The sequence below is a fragment of the Terrapene carolina genome, unplaced genomic scaffold, assembly GCF_002925995.2.
Source record: "Terrapene carolina triunguis isolate 2854851 unplaced genomic scaffold, T_m_triunguis-2.0 Scaffold231, whole genome shotgun sequence".
NCBI lineage: Eukaryota > Metazoa > Chordata > Testudines > Emydidae > Terrapene > Terrapene triunguis.
Window position 1 is genome coordinate 3,020,096 of NW_020664582.1, and position 16,178 is coordinate 3,036,273.

Here is a 16,178-nt window from a genome sequence, read left to right on the forward strand (position 1 = left end):
AAGACATGTTCCCTGCCCTGACATGCTTACAGTCATGCGTGTTAACACTTTTGGGGGGGGGCACTGATGCAAACCTATAATATAGAGACACTGTTGCACTGGTGCAGTCTACTCTGTTTTAAAACCAGGATAAAAGACACTGGTATGAGCTCCTTTCTACACCGGTGTTAACTCATCCACTAGGCAGGGATCGGCAACCTATCAGAAGTGGTGTGCCGAGTCTTCATTAATTCACTCTGATTTAAGGTTTTGCGTGCCAGTCATACATTTTAATGTTTTTAGAAGGTCTCTTTCTATAAGTCTGTAATATATAACTAAACTATAGTTGTATGTAAAGTAAATAAGGTTTTTAAAATGTTTAAGAAGCTTCATTTAAAAATTAAATTAAAATACAGAGCCCCCGGACCAGTGGCCAGAACCCAGGCAGTGTGAGTGCCACTGAAAAATCAGCTCGCGTGCCGCCTTCGGCACACGTGCCATAGGTTGCCTACCCCTGCGCTAGGGATTTGCACTGGCACAGCAAAGAGAAAAGCAGGGTTTACAAATGCTGAATGTTTACCACTCACGCTCTGATTTTAAGGGGGTCAATAGATACAACAGTGAATTTTAAAAAGTGATTTAAGATCAAGATACTTTTGAAAGACTCCTAAGCCACTTTGTGTTACTGTACAGAGCTACTCATTCATTGGAACAGCTGTTTTACTTCTAGAGAAGTTCAGGGAGAAAGGGGAAGGGGGACACAGATCTAAATTGTTTTCTCTGTTAAAGCAGCAAGAGGTAATAAATTAAGGGTGATTTACATTAAATTCGTGTGAAACTGATTTTACCGGAGACTGGTTCCCTTTTGAACGCTGTAGCCCTTGTATAAAACCTGTAATTAGGTTTTTTCTTTGTTGAGCTGAACAACCTTTAGTTGCATTCCCTGGACTATAATGGTTCCCTCTACTGGCATAGCATGTTACATTTCAGTCATTTTCAAAGCTAAGGTTCTGTGGAGCCTAGTGGAGCAGTCTGGGGATATCAGAAGATTGTGGTGGGTTCCAAACCCTTTTGGGGTTCTGTTTTCATTCAGAATTCCCCAATACCTGGTTTGAGGAAGGCAGGGAGTCTTATTGACAGTGATCAAGTCCTCAATTTAATTAGTGCTTCCTAAACAAAGGCTAATGGATTCCAACCCAGATGACATTTCTTAGGTTGCCTACAAATGCACAATGCGCTTTTGCAGGACAGGATGAGTCAAGTTAGCCCTAGAGAATCTCCTGTTTTCCTTGGCCATTTAAACCGGGTCTCTTTGGGCAGTTTAGCGGGGCTGATTTTAACAAGAACTTGGCTCTTCTGGTTCATGTTGAATGATGCCGATCAGATCAACTAAATGCTCGGCTTCTCGGGTCTCCAGTGACTAGGAGAGGAACCTCGCGGGCTCCCTCTGGGATGGGCTGCCTCCTACTGGCTAGTCCGAGGGGTGGGGGAGGCTTTTTAACACAAGAGTTTCTACTCCCAATTCATCAGCATGCTGGGGAAGACACCAAACGCAGCAATTTCTAAATGACCAGCGGGAGGGGAGATAATCCCTTAGGTACAGCCACAGAAATGCTGAAGTCACTTGTGCACGCGTTATAAAAAGTCTGCGCTTCCCCACGGTAGTGGTTACAGTTACTGGGGAAAGTTTCCATTCAAGGGGGCTCACGTTTCACTGGTAGAGATAAGGGGGCTGCTACAGCCCTGCTGCTAAGCAGGGGACAAGGCAAAAGCCACGGGGCTGGATGCTGGAAGAGACGGACTGGATCTGGATTTACTCACCGGCGGTTGGCGAATCCGCTGCCCGGAGACCCTGAGCTCTGCTCGGGGTAGTTGTGCTGCAGAGTTGAGGCTGGGAATTGATAGAGGAAACCGGTCCCTACAGTACATCCATAGAAACAGCAGCACCAGAGCGAGAAAAGAGCCCGGTTCATCTTTACAGCTACAAATACTTTTGCTGGAACCAAACTGCACCAAGAGGCTGCCTGGGAGTCACAGTGACATGCGACTAGAGGAGAGGGGGGGCCCGTGAGAGTTTGGGATTAGAGGGGCAGGATCTCCCTGCAGGGCACCGATTGCTGTCTGCTCCTGGCTTTGAACGGGAAGTCAACTCCTCTCCGCAAGCTAAGCCCTGGCGGCGGCTGCTCCCATGGCAAGGGGGACCCCGTGTCCGGCGCTGGCTCTCTGAGCCCGGGGCGCACACGCAGCTCCGGATGCCTTTTCAAATGTGGTGAGGTTGGTTCAGTTCCGTCAAAGGGGGCGTGGGGTTTCTCCATTAACCCTTGGAAGACGTGGCCAGAGACCCCCACTGCTCCGGCGCGTCCCGTGTGAGAGACGGCTGCAGGGCTTCACACGTGCTGAGGATCACTGTGAAATTGAGCCTTGCAAGGGAAAGAGAGAACAGATGGATCCACTTGGACCCAGAGGTGAAAGAAAGCCGGTAGGGGCTGGTGGGAGGACCGGTAAGAAAAGGAGACTGGCTGAGGGAGGGAGAAGCCTGCCCCCTGCATAAGAAAGGTTTAAACTCAGCTGTTCCCTGAGCCCTGGGGGTTAGGAGCAGTTTCTGGCATGCTTGTTAATTTCACTCACAGTTGCTGGGGAGAGGGGAACAGTGTGTGTGACCATAGCAAGGGCAGTTCTTTTCCGCCCCGGGATGAGGGGATCTCCTATACACAAAACATCAGGAACCATTTCCAAGTTCAAATCTATCCTATTCCCTCCCCAGCAGAGGATCATGGTTGTGATGTCCAAACTGCTTGCAGATCCTCTTTGAAATGTTACTGTTTAAAAAAAACACACACACACAAAACATGGAGAACATGGTGGGAAGATGTGTCATGATGATCAGGGTTTATTTTGGGCAAAGCAATTTTGCTAAAGCAACTAAAGATTCACAGGGAAAGCAAATACCCCCATAGACAAAACCACACAGGGATTGGAGGGGAAAACTGGATATTCAGGGAAATTATTGTGCCTCCTTTGAAAGAAATAGTAGTTTTCATTCCACCCGCTTTATATATTGATTTAAACACCTGAAATGTCCTTAGGACATAGGGCGCAATCTCAGATCGCTTTTTGTTTTGTCCTGCCTGCAGAGTGCAGAGGCTGAAATTAACAAAACTTTCTCTAAATATCTTGTATATCTCATGAAGGCTATTCCAGTTGTCCTTCATTCACCCCTGCCTTCCCCTACTACTAGCCACCCATTGGTGTGCCCCCTGCACTCTTCTATGTGCCTGGAAGGGAGATTAAAAAATCCTTGATATCTGACTTGCTAGGAAATAGGGAGGATCTAGGGAAAGCGGGGCACTGGTGGGCATGGGGCAACGCAGTCCCTTGACCCCTGGCTCCCTCCCTGGCTGGCTGGCTGTGTTTTTTGCCTTGGTTACTTACTCCCTGGCAGACCCAGCCCAGTGGCATCTGCTGGCTCTCTGCAGGCAGCAGCAGCCCACAGGGGCCGGTTGCTGGGGTCGCTGCGGGTCGGCGGCAGGGTGCAGCTGCATTGTTTGTGACACATTCATACACATACATACTGTATGTATTACTATCCCGTGGGGAGGGCGCCGGTGCCCTTTTGAGGGGTGGGGGGACAGGGGAGACAGTATTTCTGCTGCTCACACTTCAGGAACTTCTGTAAGAGGCAAGGTCTGGCTGGGCACTGCCAGCGCATCTGTGGGCACCCAGCTTTTGGGTTGCTGCTTAGTGGTGTCCCCAGGAAAACTTCCAGCCTCAGCAGCTGCTGTTCTCTCTTCCAGGCTGTGGGAGGGAGCCACCAGGGAGACAGGGGAGGAGACGGAGGTCTGGGGGGCATGCGGCAGCAACAACACAAGCAATAGGGGGTGGCAGGTGGGGGCTGCAGCTCCCAGGGGAACCACTACCCACAGCAAAGCCGCCCCAGCCCCCGGCTCAGTCCTGGCACGTGGCAGGTGTGAGTGGGCCAGCCCAGCGGGGGCAAGAAAGGGGCATCCATGGGAAGGACTGGATGGAGCAAAGCATCCTTATAGCAACACCCACACTGGGCCATACAGCTGCTCTGGCTGCTCTCCCTGTTGTCGTGCCATACCTCGAGATGAATGTGCTGCACGTCGGCCCTTTCCAAGCCACAATTTCACATATGGCATGGGATTCCACTGAGTATAAGGAGGTCCCACACATGAAATGAATAGCAAGTCCGCCACATGACGAGTGGTAAGTGCAGTCCGTTTCACTGTAATGATGTTGTTCATCGCACTGAATCCCCTTCGCAGTCAGCATTGCTTGCAGCAAGGGTGTCCACTGCAAGGACGAGTTTTTTAAGTTTACCAGGAATGGTTTTTCCTCCAAAAGCCTTGAATTCAACAAATCCCTCAGTTGATCAGACAATGCTCTTCTTTCCTTTTCTCCGAAATGGGGATTCTCTGAATTCTCTTGCCATTTTTCGGGATTCAAAACTGACAAATTGTTAATTAAGTTCTTATAATTGGAAGACTTTTCTTCACATGTGCTTTGATCGGCTTTGTTTGAGGCAGTTGTAAATAGCAAGCCCGTGCGATTACCATGTGGGGGTACCCCGTATGACCCTCAAAAGCTAACTTTGGAACAGCCACATGAATGTCTTCCTGGGAAAACAAAATCTTCTTGTCTTGCTTCACAGATCGAAATCTACTCTGATCCAGGTATATTCTAAATGTATATGTACAGTATGGATGGAGCTCTCAAAAAAGATAGCACTTCAGTGTAGGAGTTGGACCAACAAACAGCCCCCTGGGGAAGGACGGACTCCATTAAGCAGAACACATTAAGCAGAAGTTCCTGAGGTGTGTTAGCCCAGAAACACTTGTCTCCCCCCCCCACCCTTAAAAGGGCACTGGCACCTTCCCCACAGGACAGTAATACATACAGTATGTATGTGTATGAATGTGTGTGTCACAAACAATGCAGCTGCAGCCTGCTGCCGACTGCCCCGACCCCAGCAACCAGCCCCTACTATTGTATTATAGTAGTATTGGAGATCCCCTCATCCAGGAGGCAGAAAAGAACTGCTCCTGCCATGGTCACACACACCCTTCGCCCCCGCAACAACCGTGAGTGAAATTAACAAGGATGCCAGAAACAGCTCCTAACCCCGGGGGCTGAACCGCTCAGGGAACAGCTGAGTTTAAACTGTTCTTAGGCAGGAGGCAGGCTTCTCCCTCCCTCAGCCAGTCTCCTTGCTCCCTGCTGCAAGCTAGAGGGGAGTCCCTGCAGCCACTGCTGAGTGCCAGGCAGGGGGAAAGCACGGCCTAGCGTCGGCAGCCTGGCTGGAGGAGGAGGGAAGACATGGAGAAAAATGTGACAGTGAGTTTTCACTTTTTCAGGCTTATTCCAATATTAAAGTTTTATTACAGACAGTATTTTTAGTAGTAGCAGCAGCTTTATTTTCTATATCTATGTCGTGCAATGGGAGGGATCCATGAAGTACGTAGGAGAGGTGGGTTGCTTGCTTGCGATTGGACCATATGGGTAAGAAATGTAAATTACTTTCACCCCTGCCCAAACCCCAGAGCTCCCAGCTGCCTCTGCAACTGGTAGCTCCGGGGGTGATTTAAAGGGCCCGGGGCTCCTAGCTTCAGCCGGATCCCCGAGCCCTTTAAATCCTGATTTAAAAGCCCCGGGATTTAAAGGCCCCACCTCTTCTGGTAGAGGCCACGCCTTTTCCAGTTGAGGCCCCGCCCCCTCTGCAGGACTGTGGAGTACCGGTAAGTCCTTTACGTTACTTTCACCCCTGCTTGGACCTGATTATTTTTGTTCCCAACCCCTCACATTTTCACTACCTAAACGAAGAACAAGCCCACCTAGCCCTGTAGCATCAAAAAACCTACCCCCCCCCCCCCCCGCCCATCCTGGCAACAGTATCACAAAAACACAGATCCGGCTAATTTGTGTCCCCAAGCACCCAAATTCTGATGCTTAAACAGAGAACAAGTGCATGGGCACACACACACCCCAAACCACAAAACTCTGGGTCTGGCACCTTGATCCCAACAATGTGTGGTCACAGTCCTTCGTCCAAACTTCTGTCTGAGCGAAGAATAGGGTAGCCAGTCCTGTACTTTAATCATCTGGACTCTAACGCTCCCCAGCAGAGCAAAAAACAAACACATATCTCTGATTCGGAACCTGGATCCTGCCAAGTTTTAGCTGAAAACCCAGCTTGTGCCCTCAGAGTACAGAGCAAGTGTTGCTTCTAATATTCCTCCAGAGAGGCCAGGACCCCAAGCACACCCGGATCCAAGGAAACTGCAAGATCTCAGATTTGGTATCTGTACCCTGCTGGATCCAGCTAATTTCTGAATGCAAGCCCTCTCCCCCCCCAAACACCCACCCACCCTAACATTATTTTCCTTGTCCACACCAGGATAATCCAAACCCCCATGAATCACGGTGCAGGGAACCTGCCAGAGGCAGGGGATCAAACAAGGGTTTTGCAGCACTGTTGTATCAGGATGCCTTGGGATCTGGGCTTTTGAGGTGAAGTTGGAGTAGTTCAGCTTGGTCTCCATGTAGGCAGCAAGATTTGAGAGCGTGGGAGAACCCAGTTTTTATCCAGACTTGCTGTCTCATTTTCAGTGGCTCAGGTGCCCCAGTCCCAGGGTGTTAGACCCCCTCCATCCACACTTCAAATAATTGTGAGATTAATGGCCAGCTGTACGTGTTTTTTTTTTTTTCAGGTGGATATGCTCATTTGTACCTTGCCTGTCTTTTGGGGTAGGGAAGCACTACTTCAAAATCTAAGCGCCTGAGAAACTTGGACTGTTTCTTCTCTACAGTCCTTTCCTGTTTAAAATAGAGATTTTTGTGAACCACCTTCATGATTTGCTTCTGATCAAGCACCTTGCAATTTTATTGCACATTGGCAAGGCTGTTAAATGCGAGTCTCAATAAACTTCCTTCCACTGGTTGAAGAAAAGCCTCAAAATATTGCCTGTTGAAATCTACCTCAGCTGCAGCACAGTGGAACTGGTCTTTGTGTTAAAGACTAAGAATCTGGTACTAAATAGCATCTCTTCTGAGTATTTATTATTTGTGTAGACATGAACAAGAGGTCTCTGTCCCGAAAACCTTACAGCCCAAATCAAATGCTGCAAATGTGTACTAACAGAGCATAATGCTTACACCCAAGTGTCCCAATGACTTCAGCATTTCTGTGGATGTATATTAGGGATATTTTCCCCTCTCAATTCCCAGCATAAACTCAGCAGCACAATCACCCAAGTTATAAACTAATGTTTCAGGTCATAAACCACTAACTGTGTGGAATGAGGAATGCTGTACCTCTGTTGGTCTCAGGAGGTGAGAGTTATGTGGTGGGTGAGATAATATCTTTTATTGGACCAAATTCTGTTGGTGAGAGAGACAAGCTTTCAAAATCCACAGCGCTCTTCTTCAGGTCTGGACAGGGTACTCAGAGCGTGACAGCTAAAAACAAGGTGGAAGAGATTGTTAAGCATAAGGAGTTGACACATGTTGCAAGAAACCGTTCAAAATGAAGTATGCAATTGATACCCCTGCAGTCATAGGGCACAGGAGAGTTAGTGGGTTACAGATTGTTGTAATGAGACCTAAAACCAGGGTCCATGATTTCTGACCTCTAGCAGAGTTATATACTTAAGCTCCTAGGCTCGTCTTTTGAAGGTAGGGTGACCATATGTCCCGATTTTATAGGGACAGTCCCGATTTTTGGGTCTTTTTCTTATATAGGCTCCTATTATTCCTCACCCCCTGTCCCGATTTTTCACATTTGCTGTCTGGTCACCCTATTTGAAGGTGTTGTGCAGGTTTCCTTTCAGGACCAGGACTGAGAGAAGACGAGCACTCTGGAGCTCGAAAGCTTGTCTCTTTCACCAAATAGCAGTGGCTCCAATAAAATATATTACCTCCCCTGCCTTGTCTCTCTACAATTAGGAAGAAACTTATGTTATGGGTAAATTGTTCCATAGTTGTCCACTACAGGAATCCAGCCACCTTTGTTTGAACTATGTGATACCAACCCCTGTCAGAGAGGATACTGAACTAGAAAGATGACTGGTCTCATTGGGTGTGGCTATTTCTGTGTTCCCATTCTTTTAAAATAAGATTACCTCCTGTGTTACTGTACTAAACTTCCTTATAATACTGCAGTGCTGTATTGCATACTTCTCGCTCATTAATATTAAGATTCTTTATACCTGAAGGTAAATATCCAATGGCTGGAAACTGAAATTGGACAAATTCAGACTACGAATAAAGCATATGTTTTTAACACTGAATGTAATTAAACATTGGAATAATTTACCTAGGGATGTTGCGTATTCTGTCACTTGAAATCTTTAAATTCAAGACTGGTTGTTTTTCTAAAAAATCTCCTCTAGTTCAACCAGAAGTTATGGGCTTGATGCAGGAATCACTGAGTGAAGACTAGATCATCATGGTCCCTTCTGATCTTAAAAATGTATTACATATAGACTTTGGCACTGATTTGGTTAGTATTTTTTCAGGTCAATAAATCATACTGCAGACTGAAGTCAGTATCTGCTTAGCATCTACTACTGAATTTCTTATGATCAATTGAAACAATGCTGTCCAGAGAACTAAACTTGGAAATATTAGCTTAATGGTGGATACATGGGCAAGATTGTTTTTTGCAACCCATCAGAATCACCATACATTACTCTTGGCTGCCATAATAAACTCTTTCCATGAATGAGCAAGTCCTCAAGGTGGCTTTGGAAGTTTATGTTTGGATAGAAGAGGTGTATTGGCCACAGGTAAACTATTTAGGTTGCTAGAAACAAGTTAACAACCATTTAAAAAAACTGGCTTTACTGTTCACGAAAGATACCAGATTGACTGCTCTTGAATTTGAAGTTTCCAGGGCCTGACTGTCCTTTCATTTATACCAGTTATAGACATTTAGCAGCTGTAGACAGTTCTGGTCATTCCCAAATCAAACAACACAGTATTCAGGGTGGAGGTGTTTTGTTGCTTTATATAAATGAACGATCATCTCATTATTTTATATTCCATTGTTTATACATCCTAACATTTACCTTGTCTTTTTCACATCAGCGCTATACTGTGAGTAGGTGTTTTCATTCCACTAGTCACAAATAAACTTAATTCTCTTTTCCAAGTAGTCAGACATCAGCGATGTGGATAAATAGTTCCTTCCAACGTGCACTTGTCAACACTGAACTTCATCTGCCATTGTGTTGCCCACTCATCTAGCTTTGTTAGATCCCTGTGGAGTTCCTCACAGTCTTCTAGTCTTTACTATACTAAACAATTTTTTGTCATCTGCATATTTGGCCACCTCAGTCTTCACTGACTTTTCAAGATCATGAACGAATATATTAAACACTGGTCTTAGTACAGGACCTTAGGACATCCCCTCTCCTTGCTGTGCCATGATAAGTATTCCAGAAGGCAGGAGTCTGGCAAATTATGACATTAGCCCTCTGCAGTAAGCTCATATTATCTCCATTTTTCCGATTGAGAAACTGAGACAGAGAAGTCAAGTGACTTTGCCCAAGGTCACCAAGAGTTAGAGGCAGAACGAAGAGTAGAACTTGGATGGCCTGACTCCTATTATTCTTGCACTAATCTTTAAATTATACTTGCCCTCTTTGCTGTGTGGCTGATCTAAGATGAGACTGAAGAATTAGCTTCCAGGATGTTTTTGGAAAGAAGGAGAAAGAGTAATATCATCTACTGTATGGGGAGAATTAAATATGACATTTCATGTTTAGTCCTTTGGATATGCGTAATGTAATCACACACAATAGCAGTAATAAATGAATATTTTTTCTCCCCATGGTGCTGACGAGTGCTACATATCCTAACAATTTCTCAAAACTATGTTGATAAATTGGAAACACAGTGATGGAGGCAATGCAGACAGCCAACAAAAATATAATTCATTCCATTTATCAGGGAGACTAACTTTGAGGAGAGAAGCCCTGAAATATGAACAGCCCTGTTCTTACAAACCAGACACACTATATTACAAGAGATAAAGCTACACATTTTTGAAAAGAGTGTTAAACATATAGATGAAACAGATGCTTATGCAACCAGGGCTACATATATTTTTTTTTTAAATATTTAACTACCTCTGTTCAAGAAGAGGAGTGGATACTGGAAAAAATAGTATAGAAGACACAGAGAAGAACAATCAGAACAGAATGGAAGAAAAGGCCAGATTCTGAACTCATTGTCCCCTCCAAGTCTATTGACTTCAGTGAGGTTATTCCTCATTTACAATGCCGTGAGAGCAGAATATGGCCCCAGAATTTCAGGAGTTACACACAGATCTTTTCTAGCTTTCCTATGATTGTAAAAGTCACTAACTACTTGGAGGTCAGCTGAATTTCGCTGGAGACCATGGAAAGCATTGTGAATAAGCTTTATAGCGGCTGCCCCTTGGATCGCGTCAGTGAGTTTTTCCATGTAGATACTAGAAAGAGAGCAAAGCAAAAAACAGCCTTGATAAAACCTTATGGAGATTTAGAATTATGAAACGTCCTTTTGAAGTTAGAAAGAAGTCAGATAAGAAGCCAATATAAAAACGAGAATGCTTGGAATAAAGCCCTTCCAGATTATATCATTAAATGACAAAAATGGTCCACTCAAGTATCATCTGACAGTTAAAGTAGATAGATGAAGCTTTGGTAGCAATAAGATCTTAGGAAGATCTCTATGGTAAATTAGGCTGCAAGATTACCAGGGTTATTACAGTGCACTTAGTGTAGTGTGTTATTTCCTACTACTGTTAGTGTACATAGCATATTGTGGGCTTGATCTTGAAGTCATTACTCAGGCAAAACTCTTATTGACCTCATTGGGGAGTTCTGCTTGAATGAAGAGTTTCATGTCAGGCCTTCTATCTGAGCAATCTATACAACAGGATTGTCACTCTGTCCATGTGTCACTTTGAAGCCTAGAATGTCTATTGAGTCAGTGTGAAGCAAAGGAAACATCTACAAGCATGGATGAGAACTTCTTTTTATTTTATTTTTTTAGAATATTACCAGGTTCAATCTTCACCGGGATTCGCCATCTGTTGCCATCCAATTTTTATGTTCTCAGCCATTTTCACTTCAAAAAGTACACCCGTGCGAGAGCTACCAATAGTAAAGGTAAAAAACTGGACAACAAGATTCATGCTGAAGCATAATTCAGCAAATGGAATACTGGCTGGCTCAAGAGATCAAGGGGATGTTTGTTAACAGCCAACCCATGTGATTTTTTAGGACAATATCGGTGTGCAGTTGAATTTATATGACTGCTTAGTATTTTTGTGCCATGCAAAGAATCATTTATACCATTTTCCAAATGGGATAACTTTTCCCTGAGTGCAGCAATTAGAAATAATCTGAATTCTCTAGTGCCAATGTATTTGGCCTTTGGCTTTATACTTTATTACATATCCCAGATAAGAACCACATGCCCTGTCATCAGTTATTCATTAAATAATATTATTATTTAATTGTGAAGTTCTGACCATGTGGTTAGTGTTGTGCAAGGCACAAACACGAAACTTGTAAACTCTCCAAGGCATGGACAGTCTAGAAGATGTATAAATAAGACAAAGTGCCTTAGAAAATCTTAAGGAAATACATAGATAATGCATTAGACTGGGACTGTCAAAGGGGCCAAAGGGAATTCGGCACACAAATTCATTTGGAAGCTGAGTGCCTAACTCCTGTAGGCTCCTTGAAAGTCCCAGTTTTAATCATTAGTGTTTTCTCTTTGTGGGCCTTGCAGAAGTAGTTTTGTTGTTATTGGGCAGGGATTTGAGTGAGGGAAGTATGGAGACCAGCCACCTGTCCCTCAAAGACTCCAGCACCGAACTCCTTCACCTACCCACAGGCTCTTTCCCTCCTTCCTCCCCTCAGTTCCTGACGTTCCTTCCTGTCTTCCCTGAAAGCTGGTTTCCTCCCACAGCACTACCCATTTGCCAGCTGGTCCTTTCCTACGGCAGACTCCAATCCCACATAGATGAGCCTATCTTCCTTCCACCATATGTCCTAGGCTCCAGCCACCCCCGTTTTCTCTCCATCTCCTGCTGTCAAACACCCAGCCTCCATCCCCCACACAGTGGCTATGAGCATTCGTGTGTGTTCTTGACAAACACAGCCAGCCGCTAGTCAAATATCATGCTCCCATTCCCCGTGCAATTCTATCTAGCTGAGGCCTAAGACATTTGTGCTCCTTCATTCACAGGACCTTTTTGGTAACTTATTCCATATGGATTTTGAAACCGTTTAGCCAGAGCTTCTCCCCCCACCTCCTTTCCCATGCTCCTAATTTTCAAATTAAGCTCTCTTGTTTTCATGGCCTTCGTCTGAATCAATTTGATTAATCCTGATTAATCCTCTTCGTTATTCTAAAACCACTGGCTGAGTCACGGCAAGATCTCATTTCAAACAAGAATATGCCAAATCTCCCCAGTCTAGCTTCATAACTTACAGCTGAAAGACCTGGTGGTATTCTCATTCTCTCTGCTTTATCCCCTCAAGGGCAACTGTAACCCTCTAAGACACAGGGTTTGGTCCCATACACAGTACTCTAAATGAGAGCTCACCTGTGTCTTATGGAATAATACCACCTCATTTGATTTATATTCTGTTCCTACGAGTAATGCAATCCAGCATGCTGTTCAGTTTTTTCACTACAGCTGTGCATTAGGCTGAACGCTTTGGAGATTTTTTTAAAAGAATATTTTTCCAGATTTATGAATTTACCTTTATATGCATTTGACTGCATTGACCCTTTGTAGAGCAGGCATTTAACTAATCCCTGTTTAATGCTGTGCGCATCATATCTCACTATCTGGCTCTCCAGCTTCCATATTATAAACCTCCCTTTCTTTAACACTATCCAGATAATACATGGAGGCGATAAAATGACAATTGAGGTGCCAAATACAGTAAGAGTCATTGGAGGTATTAAGTACTACACCTATTATAACACAACTGGAGCCAGGTATTTCTCAAGTTACATATACAGTATTAGTAACACCTTGATTACTGTTCAGTTAATCCCCACCCTGCTCTCAAACACAGCCTACACAATTGGTCTGTGTCCAGAACAAGGGTGGGCAAAATACAGCCTGCAGGCCAGATCCGGCCCATCTAACATTTCTGTCCGGCCCACCGTGACTAACATTTCTGTCCGGCCTCCTTTGCCCCCTCGCAATCTCCGGGCTGCGAAAAGTCCCGCAGCACAGCGGGGCGCTCAGGCTCCCTGCCTGCCGTGGCCCCACGCCACTCCCAGAAGCGGCTGGCTGCTGTTGGCACAGCTCTGTGCACCCCTGGCGGGGGGGAGGCGGCTCCGTGCACTGCCCCTGCCCCATCCTCATAGCTCCCATTAGCCAGAAACCGGCCAATGGGAGCTGCGGGGGCGCTGCTTGAAGGCAGGGGCAGTGCACAGAGACCCGCTGCCCTCCTCCCCCCAAGGGGTGCGCAGAGACGTGCCAGCAGCAGCCAGCCGCTTCCGGGAGCGGCGCGGGGCCACGGCAGGCAGCCTGCATCAGCCCTGCTGCACTGCCAGCTGGGAGCCACCTGTAGTAAGTGCCTCACAGCCAGAGCCTGCACCTCGCACCCCCTCCCGCACCCCAACCCGCTGCCCCAGGTCAGAATCCCCTCCTGCACCCAAATCCCTGCCCCAGCCAGGAGCCCCCTCCTGCATCAAACTCCCTCCCAGAGGCCACACCTTCACCCTCTCCTGGACCCCCCAACACTCTGCACCAGCCTGGAGCCCCCTCCTGCACCCAAACTCCCTCCCAGACCCCGCACCTCCTCCATTAATATAGTAGAAATGTGCGGCCCATGACAACTTACCAAAATTTGTGGAGCGGCCCCTGTGCAAAAATTATTGCCCACCCCTGGTCCAGGACATTTTCCCCACCTACTGACCTGCCCCTTGGGGTTCTGTTTTTTATTTTTTCTTGCTTTAAGGAACACCAAGCAAACCTTAGTCTGAGCATCCTGTCCCCAAACTGATTGCTTCCAGGATTTCTCTCTGCAGAATTGCAGATCCTCCTCTCCATCTCCCTATTTTCTCCATTTCCAAAGGCAAAGTTAAGATTGTGGCATGTTTTTTTTTTGTGGTTTATAGTGTGGAGGAGCATAGGGTATGTACAAGTTGTGTGGGAAGTCTCAACTTTTTATTTCCTTGATTTTTAGGTTTTGTGTTAGATATGGGGTCACCTTAACCGACACACCATCGCATTTGCCTGCAGCAGCTAAGACACAAATTTCTATGAATGAACCTACTTAATAAATCTGTCATTTTGTATAATCCCAATAACATTTATTGGAGACTGATATATATACACACAGAAGACAGCAGCTTCATTAAAACTTTAGAGAGACGAGATGGGGGAGGGAATATCTTTTAATGGACCAACTTCTGTTGGTGAGAGAGACGAGCTTTCGAGCCACACAGAGCTCTTCTTCAGGTCTGGCTAAAAAAGAGCTCTGTGGCGCTCAAAAACTTGTCTCTCGCACCAACAGAAGTTGGTCCATTAAAAGATATTACCTCACCCACCTTGTCTCTCTAATATCCTGGGACATACACAGGTACAACAACACTGCATTCATCATTAAGACTTTGTTAGCTATTAAACAGAACTAGGCAGATACCATTCAGCTTTAAAATTTAATGCAATTAAACTGAAAATATCAACCAAAGGAGGTTAAGGATAATCCACTGATGATGTCTACACAACATACATACATATGTATTTAGAAAAATAACATGCCTCTATACATATTTGGATAATAGGAAATCCCTGGATGTAAAAATAGTGAATTTAAGAACTGGGAATTGAAAGGACCAGTTCAAATTAAAGATTTCATGACCGAGGACTCCATTTAATCTTTGAACACTTAAAGTAAGAATTTGGAATGCTTCCAATTCAATTCTTTATGTTCTTACAAGTGACAGATAATATTTCTGAACTTAGAAGGGAAAAAGAGAGAGTAATTGTAGTAATCCATCTAAAGCTGGAGCTGTGCTAATTAAAATGAAAACTAAAAATGTAGCATTTCAGTGAAGTATAGTATAGCTCAAGACGACAGAACTAGACAAGCCAAGGGGGAAAGAGATGTAGGATTTCAAATTACTGAAGAAAAATTGACTAGCATACCACTTAATATTATGCAATCATCAGTCTGCAGTAAAAGTAACCTTTTTTTTTTAATAGCTCTCCATTTCTTTTCTTTTCTTTTAATTTCCAGGACATACCTCATAATGTTTCAAAATGCAGAGCTCTACATGCTTGCTTGTATCGCTACCCGCACAGAAATGCAAAGCTCACATACAGAATATGAAAAAAAAATAGGCAAAAGGATCCTTAGCCAGGCAGGATCCTTACATTAAACTTTGAAAGCATTTCTAGATGAGGCATTCAACTCAATTTACAAATGAACCAAGCTCCTGGGGAGTTAAGAGTATTATTATCCCCATTTTTCAAGGGGCAAGGCAAAGCAAAAAGAGGTTAAGGCAACATTTTCAAACTTGGGGACCTAAAAGTTAAGCCCTTACATCCATATTTAGGTACCTAAATGGGTGGCTTAAGCTAGTAAATGCCTTAGTTAAGACCCCCAAATTTGCAAAGTTTTGGCCTAAATGACTCATCCAAGGAAGGGCAGGGATTCTACAGCCCAGTCAGAGAACAGAACTCTGCACCGTTGCTCTAGCCCCTTTAGGCAGGGTAGAAGGGCTGGAGCAGCATAAAAGGATCCTAAAATCCCAGTTCTGGCTGCTGGAGAGGAAGATTCCCTGCATGTAGGAACTGTGGAAGACAGCTGTCTTTCTCCTGAGGACCCCCTCACAAACCCCAGCTTAGGGAGCAGGCTAGGGCAGGGCTCAGCACCAGGGTGATAGCATGCAGCAGTGTGGAGAGTCTAGGCAGTGCTGCAGCCCACAGGGTAGTCATAGAAGGTTGCCATAACTTAGACCCTCAGAGCAGTCCATGGCCAAAAGGGAGTAAAGCAACATTAGTCTCCCTCCGACAGTTGTGAGTTTTGTGCTAAGCCTCTTAGAGGCAGAGTAAAGACTCTCACTCCTGGTTCCCAGTCCTGTGCTTTACCCATGATACCATCCCTCCTCTTAGATGGAGGTGAACTATAAAATAAAACCCATTCTGGGAGAAT

The 16,178-nt window shown here is 45.2% G+C and overlaps 1 protein-coding gene across 3 annotated transcripts in view; it reads right to left on the reverse strand.

The window, feature by feature from the left end:
• Positions 1-2,411, reverse strand: part of COL26A1 (collagen type XXVI alpha 1 chain) — a 209,459-nt gene extending 207,048 nt beyond the window's left edge. For all 3 annotated transcript variants that reach the window (XM_026656474.2, XM_026656475.2, XM_026656472.2), the window contains exon 1: positions 1,801-2,411. In XM_026656474.2, the coding sequence (XP_026512259.1) occupies positions 1,801-1,952 (152 nt within the window). In that variant the 5' untranslated portion in view covers positions 1,953-2,411. The remainder of the gene's footprint in view (positions 1-1,800) is intronic.
• Between the last annotated feature and the right edge of the window lie 13,767 nt (positions 2,412-16,178).